This window comes from Artemia franciscana, chromosome 7, assembly GCF_032884065.1.
Source record: "Artemia franciscana chromosome 7, ASM3288406v1, whole genome shotgun sequence".
NCBI lineage: Eukaryota > Metazoa > Arthropoda > Branchiopoda > Anostraca > Artemiidae > Artemia > Artemia franciscana.
This window is the reverse complement of record NC_088869.1, coordinates 6040974-6049700: the sequence shown is the minus strand read 5'-3', so window position 1 is coordinate 6049700 and position 8727 is coordinate 6040974. Positions and strand designations below refer to the sequence as shown.

At 34.1% G+C, this 8727-nt stretch overlaps 1 protein-coding gene across 1 annotated transcript; it reads left to right on the top strand.

Moving 5' to 3' along the window:
* Positions 1–7644: 7644 nt before the first annotated feature.
* Positions 7645–8714, top strand: LOC136028669 (putative ankyrin repeat domain-containing protein 19). Its single transcript, XM_065706496.1, has 2 exons — positions 7645–8194; positions 8689–8714. The coding sequence occupies exons 1-2, from the start codon at positions 7645–7647 to the stop codon at positions 8712–8714; spliced, it is 576 nt and encodes a 191-aa protein (XP_065562568.1).
* Positions 8715–8727: the final 13 nt, after the last annotated feature.

The window sequence follows — 8727 nt, the reverse complement described above, 5'->3', positions numbered from 1 at the left end:
TTTATAAGAACCTGTACCCAAGCTTATTGAGTGCTTTCTTCTCTTCTACTAAACACTTCTCGGAACAGATGCGATAAGTGGAAGAGAAATTTACGCAGCTGCTTTGGTCTCAGCGAGTTTAGTTTTGCAGCTCGTTGACAGTAGTGAGTTTTTTTGTGTCGGATATGTTCGTGTTCTCAATGGTAAGCTTAAGATTTTTTTTCTTTTTTGTTTTCTTTTGTGGTTCAGCTTGGACCACTCTCAGTCTTATACCCCTCCCGTCCGTCAGTACAGTCAGATATATTATAAAATTCTGGATTTATGTTGAAACGATCTGATGAAATGGGTGTATTTGATGTTGGAGCTGTAGACCCCAATGCACAAGAAACTTGGAAACAAAAATTGGTTCACCCAAAAATGTGGCAGAAAATCTTTTCTAAACTGCTTGGGTTTTTCACCGGTAGGTCTTTCGACCAATAGGAACTTAATGTAGAAGAAAAAACCAAGTTTGGTGGCTCAGGGCAAGAGCCTCCTGAGAATAGTGTCCAAAAACGGACCATTCTCAATCTTAAACCCCCCCCCCCCTATTACATACAAGCATATTATAATATCCCGGATTTATATTGAAACGATCTGATGAATTGGATGTACTAGACGCTGGAGCTGCGGCTGGTTTAGAGGGATACATTTTAAACTTTAAGTCGGATATCTCTTTTAAAAACCTTTCTCCCCGTGCACGAAGGCAACCACAATCCAACCCTTTTTCTTCAAATAACTGGTAATAATTGCTTGGCAACAAACCTAACAACCATTCTTCAGTTTTTTTTTCTTCCCATGAAAAATAGAGCAGGTTAGAAGTTAATGTTTAATTAGTCAATTTCAGTTAAAAGAGAAAATTTTGGCAAATTTTTAAAGAAAAAAATGTCAGAAAATAATGAGTTTTGCGATAGATAATTTTTTGGGATAGCCTATAGTAAACAAATATTGTAATCAGAGATTTCCGAAACCTACTCACCAGAATTTTGCAAAAATATATTATTGAGAAATTACTATGCAAAAATTTGGAAGTATGGGACTACTCTGATCATAATTTCAAATTCAGCGCAAATGGTTTTGTTAAAATTTCACACTTTTAGTTTTTCACCCAAAAAGTAATTCTATTTTGCTCCGCGGTTTTCTTTTTTTTATGTTAAAACAGAACAAGTAAATCAAAACAATATATAAAAAAACAAAATGTTAAGGAAAACAGAAAAGAAATGTTAAAAAACACATTGATACTTTAACAGCAATTAACCGTAAATAGGATACACTGCTGCGGACCCAGGAAAGGAATCTACGCAACGTGCAATCCTCAAAAGCAAAATGATTTAACAACCCTTTTTTATATCCTTACTTGAAACTTTCAATAAATGATAAGACAGATGATCAAAAAACCAAAAAGACAATATTTGCACGCTATTACTACTTCCACTACCACTACTGATACTACTACCACTGCAACTACTATTACTACCACTGCTACACCAAAACACCTCCATTTAACCAGTAAGAGAGGACATTACTGTATCAACAGCAAAATGATTAGCAGCCCTTCCTTGATATCCCAGGTGCCTCTGGATGGATAGGCGGTCCTATCATTGACCAAAAATAATGAAGATAAAACCATGACTTCAAGAAAGCGAATATATATAATTTACATATAGTTCACATAAAATTGTATCAATGGGCTTTACTGAAGCTAGAGCTTAATTTTTTGTTAACCCAACACAAATATTTTGCAAAAATAAGATTCTATCAAATTACTACGCGCAAACCGCGGCTAAGGAAGGAAATTGAAGGTTTTTAAATTCAGTTTGAATCACGTTTTAGTTCACGAGTCAGAACAAGTTCAATTTTGCTCCTCGGTGTTTATAATTTATATTATATTATATGCTAAAAAACAAAGAAATTAAATACCTTTCAAACCAACTCCCCATGTAATTTCCATTTCTGTTTCTTTTTCTTCTTTGGCTTATCAATTTCAGCTAAAAGAGCTCGGTATTTGGCAACATTGTCTTTGTTTGCGTCACCAGTGTTGTCTTCAGTATACTCAACGTCAGATTCCTCTCCTTCACTGGACGAAGTAGCTAAATACTTGCGAATCACACTTTCATCGATATTAGCACTTGAGAAAAATATAACTAGTTTAATTAATCCGATAAAAAGTGAAATTTGACCCCTTGTCTTCCAAAAAAAAGAATTGTCGTTAAAAGAGAGGTTAATTTTTGCGAGTTCTGTCAAGAGGAAATTCTGATGCTTCATACAACAAAATCATGATAATAGTAATATGAAGGAATTACATAAGAACTATTAAATCAAGGATAAAAACTGGCGAGGTTTTTTTTTAGAATTTACTATTTCAGTTATTTTAATAAGTATTTTTCGAACTATTATGCTCCAATAATCAAGTTTTAAGAAATTACTACACCAGATCTAAAGATGAGGGGAAAACTCGCATCATAAATACAAATTGAGCATAAATAGTCTTATTATAATTACAAACTTTAGTTCTTCATCTCAAAAGACATATTTTTTTCAGCGGTGTAGAAATAATAAATATGCTATTTTATTTAGAATACTCTATATAAAATAATAAAAGAAGGTTTAATTCTATTTCCATTTGATTTATTGTATTATATATACAATCCGTCGGGGACTTTTAATATGCAGAATTCCAAATTCTAGAAGTCAAAATTCAACTACTTTCAGTTCACGTCGATTACTATGACGATACTATAAATTTCTTTTAAAAACAATGAAATGGACATACACAATCCAAAACAAGGGATTACGCTAAAACCTATCACAAAACCCATCACGCTAGAAACCAATTGCTATCTCGTAAAAAAAAAAAAATACGAAAACCAAACAGTACCGTTTTAAGCTTGATTTAAGTTTTATTGGTTAATAATGATTTAAATTGCCTGGTCATCAGAAGCTACGAGTGACTCATTGGCTGATTCAGAAGACAGGGACGTGCAGAGGAGGTTGGAGAGAACTGACCCCATCCGAAATCCGAAAATAGCAATGAAATGAGCATACACAATCCAAAAAAAGGGTTTACGCTAAAACCTATCACAAAACCCATCACGCTAGAAACCAATTGCTAAAAACCTATCTCATAAAAAATTCCTAAAGACCTACAATTTCCCAAGACCTAAGTGAGAAGATTTTTAATCTTTTTACGCATTGTGAATCTTCAAGTTAAAGGAACCAAAAAATTTTTAACATCTTCAATAAGATTTATATTGTAGTATGTAAAGAGTGACTCAAATTTCTTATTATTTTAAATATGAAATAAAAAATATTTTAGATTAAAATAATTTATCCTTCAAGCAGGTATCTCCACTTCATTTTATAAAAGAGGAAGTTACTTAAATTTTAATGTGGGAACCCATCATAAATCACTATTATTTGTGACAAGTGTGAGCTAGGATATTAGAGAATTGGTCCCTTAGATATTTTAGCTTCAATAATCAACTATAAAATGTTGATATAATAATAATAATCAACTGTAAAACCTTCATATCAATGGGCTTTATTGAAGTTTAGCTAGAGCTTAATTTTTTGTTAACCCAACACAAATATTTTGCAAAAATAAGATTCTATCAAATTACTACGCGCAAACCGCGGCTAAGGAAGGAAATTGAAGGTTTTTAAATTCAGTTTGAATCACATTTTAGTTCACGAGTCAGAACAAGTTCAATTTTGCTCCTCGGTGTTTATAATTTATATTATATTACTAGCTGTTGGGGTGGCGCTTCGCGCCACCCCAACACCTAGTTGGTGGGGCACTTCGCGCCCCCCCCAAGCCCCCACGCGCGCGTAAGTCGTTACGCGCCATTGTAGTTGTGTCCCTGTGTCCCACCTGTGAATAGAGATAGATATAAATATATGTTTTTAACTACGTAAAACATGCGAATATACAACATTCTTCGCTGTCCCATTGTCTGTGCATATAAATAGATTGTCAGGTTTACTGACTCTTGAACATGCAACATATAATCGTCCATGGGAAAAACAATCCGTATTCAGATCTATACCTCATTATTCTAATGATGTGTCCCTGTGTCCCGGTCGTCATTTATATTCCCTGTGTCCCGGTCGTCATTTGTGTCCCGGTGTCCCAGTTTGTAATTTCTCTTTGAGTGTCCCGGTCGTCATTTATATTCCCTGTGTCCCGGTGTCCCGGTCGTCATTTGTGTCCCCGTGTCCCGGTCTGTAATTTCTATTCGAACAATCCCTGTGTCCCGGTCGTCATTTATATATCCGGCCTGTGCCCCCGGTGTCCCCGTTGTAGTTGTGTCCCTGTGTCCCGGTCGTCATTTATATTCCCTGTGTCCCGGTCGTGATTTGTGTCCGGGTGTCCCAGTCTGTAATTTCTCTTTGAGGTTCCCGGTCGTCACTTATATTCCTTCTGTCTCGGTCGTCATTTGTGTCCCGGTCTGTAATTTCTCTTTGAGTGTTTTATCTTTTTAGTTTTTTTTAGTTTTTTACCTTTTTTCTTTTTTCAGTTTTCTTTTTCTTCTTTATTTTTCAGCGTCACTATGAAGTACATATCGACGAACCCTATTTTTTTTTAACTTAAATCTGGTAGGCATTGATGACCTTATCCAAGTCAAAATCCCAAACCCAATCATCATCGCTATCATTTTCAGTTTTGATATGTTTTGACTCTCGCTGTCCAGGTGGATTTTCATCTAACTGCGCGGTTTTGTGTTCTTTAGCCGCAAGCCTGTTTTCTTGCTGTTCTTGTGATTCCCCGGCACGCTTTCTTTTCTTACTTTCTCTATCAGCTGCAAGCCTGTTTTCTTGCTGTTCTTGTGATTCCTCGGAACGCTTTGTTTTCTTACTTCCTCTATCAGCAGCAAGTTTTTTGGCATAAACTCTTTGAGCAGCTTCCTCGGCTGTTGCCATTGTAGGTCCTTCAGTCATTTTACAATTAAACATTTTTCCGTGAACAAATGTCTTAAATACCGTTAATGACGTCACCGTCATAGCAAAAATGACGACAACTAACTTCATGACGTCAGTCGACACAGAAACATGACGTCACCTGACAGACAGACACACAGACAGACAAGTTATTTTTATATATATAGATATGCTAAAAAACAAAGAACCAACTCCCCATGTAATTTCAATTTCTATTTCTTTTTCTTCTTTTGGCTTATAAATTTCAGCTAAAAGAGCTCGGTATTTGGCACTTTGCCTAACCAGTGTTGTCTTCAGTATTCTCAACGTCAGATTCCTCTCCTTCACTGGACGAAGTAGCTAAATACTTGCGAATCACACTTTCATCGATATTAGCACTTGAGAAAAATATAACTAGTTTAATTATTCCGATAAAAAGTGAAATTTGACCCCTTGTCTTCCAAAGAAAAGAATTGTCGTTAAAAGAGAGGTTAATTTTTGCGAGTTCTGTCAAGAGGAAATTCTGAGGATTCATAAAAAAAAATTATGATAATAATAATATAAAGGAATTACATATTTTTCGAACTATTATGCACCAATAATCAAGTTTTAAGAAATTACTACACCAGATCTAGGGATGAGGGGAAAATTCGGATCATAAATGCAAATTGAGCATAAATAGTCTTATTGTAATTACAAACTTTGGTTCTTCATCTCAAAGGACACATTTTTTTTTTAACGGTGTAGAAATAATAAATATGTTATTTTATTTAGAATACTCTATATAAAATAATTAAAGAAGGTTTAATTCTATTTCCATTTGATTTATTCCATTATATATACAATCCGTCGGGGACTTTTAATATGCAGAATTCCAAATTCTAGAAGTCAAAATTCAACTACTTTCAGTTCACGTCGATTACTATGACGATACTATAAATTTCTTTTCAAAACAATGAAATGAGCACACACAATCCAAAACAAGGGTTTACGCTAAAAGCTATCACAAAACCCATCACGCTAGAAACCAATTGCTAAAAACCTATCTCGTAAAAAAAAAAAAAAAATATGAAAACCAAACAGTACCGTTTTAAGCTTGATTTAAGTTTTATTGGTTAATAATGATTTAAATTGCCTGGTCACCAGAAGCTACGAGTGACTCATCGGCTGATTCAGAAGACAGGGACGTGCAGAGGAGGTAGGAGAGAACTGACCCCATCCGAAATCCGAAAATAGCAATGAAATGAGCATACACAATCCAAAAAAAGAGTTTACGCTAAAACCTATCACAAAACCTATCACGCTAGAAACCAATTGCTAAAAACCTATCTCATAAAAAATTCCTAAAGACCTAAAATTTCCCAAGACCTAAGTGAGAAGATTTTAAATCTTTTTACGCATTGTGAATCTTCAAGTTAAAGGAACCAAAAAAATTTTAACATCTTCAATAAGATTTATATTGTAGTATGTAAACAGTGACTCAATTTTCTTATTATTTTGATTAATTAATAAAAAATATTTTAGATTAAAATAATTTATCCTTCAAGCAGGTATCTCCACTTCAGTTTATAAATTAGGAAGTTAATTAAATTTTAATGTGGGAACCCATCATAAATCACTATTATTTGTGACAAGTGTGAGCTACGATATCAGAGAATTTGTCCCTTAGATATTTTAGCTTTCGAAAAGGTTTTCGAATTACTTTAATCTATTGTCAAAATATTTCGAAATATTTATGCAATTCCCAGTTTTTACTGGGAATTTCGGCTGTTCCTTCTGTCATATTAAGATCTATACTAAAAATTCCTCTTCACGTGCCAAGCTTGCTAAAGCTCAACAATTTATAATAAACCTCAAAATTTTAAGTATCTGTTTTAAGGTTTTCGAATTACTTTAATCTATTGTCAAAATGTTTCGAAATATTTATGCAATTCCCAGTTTTTACATTTTAGTTTGTTTTCTTTTTCTTCTTTATTTTTCAGACGTCATATGCAAACCCTCAACACAAAAATACATACAAAATATTTTTATATATATAGAAGATATAATCTGGCGTAACAGACATAATGTCTGTTACCCAGAGACAACTTATTTTTATATATATAGAAGATATAATCTGGCGTAACAGACATAGTGTAACAGACATAACACACAAACAACTTATTTTTGTATATATAGATATAGATAGATAGACTATAGAAAATACTGATGTAGTAATGTATGTATGAAAACATGTTTGCCAGACTATGACGTGAAGCATCATTTCTCCTATATCTTACCAGGCTGTGCTGTTTATAGGCGAAATGATACTTAACGTCATAGTTTGGCAAACATTATGATGTCATTTCTTAGTATATAACTTGAGATTCCCAGTAGATTATCAGTTAGTTGAAATATCTGAAAAAAATATGAGTGGAAAAAAAAATAATCGTTAGAGGCGATCCGAACGGAACAGTTGGACTTAAGAAAGATACAGCCTTACATATAGCTGCTGAGGAAGGTAATTTGTCCATTTGTCAACTACTAGTTGCCAAAGATGCCACTGTAGATGCCTTTAATGCATTTAATGAAACTCCTTTACGTTACGCTGTAAATGGTAACCAGTTAGACGTGGCTGAATATTTATTAGAGAAGGGAGCTGAAGTAAACAAAAAGGATAAAAATCATTACAGAACTTCTCTACATGTTGCTGCTATGAAAGGCTATTTGAATATGTGTAAACTCTTAGTTTCACAAGGTGCAAGTATAGATGCATTAGATTTATTTAACAACACTCCGTTATGTTTTGCTTTGAGTAGAAAACAATCAGAGGTTGCTAGATATCTATTAGACATTGGAGCCAACCCAAGTGTATTACACGCCCCAGCGAGGGATGGCGATTTGCGCGTTTGTCAAAAACTACTTGCCAATGGTGCAACTATAGATGCATTGGATTCACAAAATCGAACTGCCTTATGGTACGCTGTGAAAAGTGGAGAATCAAGCTCTACTAGATATTTGTTAGACAACGGAGCTAATCCAAATGTAAGGGGTGGTCATCTCCAAGACACAATCTTACATGCCGCTGTCGAAGAAAACGATTTGAACATGTGCCAAATACTAGTTGCCATGGGTGCCAATATAGATGCTTTTGATTTGCAAAATGGAACTCCATTATGGTACGCTGTTAAATATAATCGATCCGACGTCGCTAGATATCTGCTGAAGAATGGAGCAAACCCAAATACAAAGGGTGGTATACTACATCTAGCAGCTAATCAAGGTAATGTGGGCCTTTGTCAACTACTAGTTTCAAAGGAAGCCGACATACATACTTTTAATTCCAATAACGAGACAGCTTTGATGATAGCTCTGAACAAAATATTTTTATCTAATATTTATCGTCAACGCGACTTAGCGATAGCTGAATACTTTCTAAAAAACAAAGCAGTTTATAAATCCACAATAAAAAAAGATGTCAAAGATAAATATGTGGCAATATTCAAAAAAATACTAACTAAATGGTATCCGACAATATATACACTTGCATATAACGGCTCACTTAAATCAATTTGTCGGGATGTAATTTGGAAAAATATTGGTAATGTAGAACTAAGTTTCTTTTTAAATGGTTTTAACATCCCAGAATGTTTGAAAAAATATATAATTTTTACAGAGGAATTGAGACACGTTTCCCAGGACCGTTTTTCCCAAGACCTAAGTGAGAAGATTTTTAATCTTTTTACGCATTGTTAATTTTCAAGTTAACCCTTTCAGACCTGAACCAAGAAGGAGTTGCATAAAAATTCTGAAAAT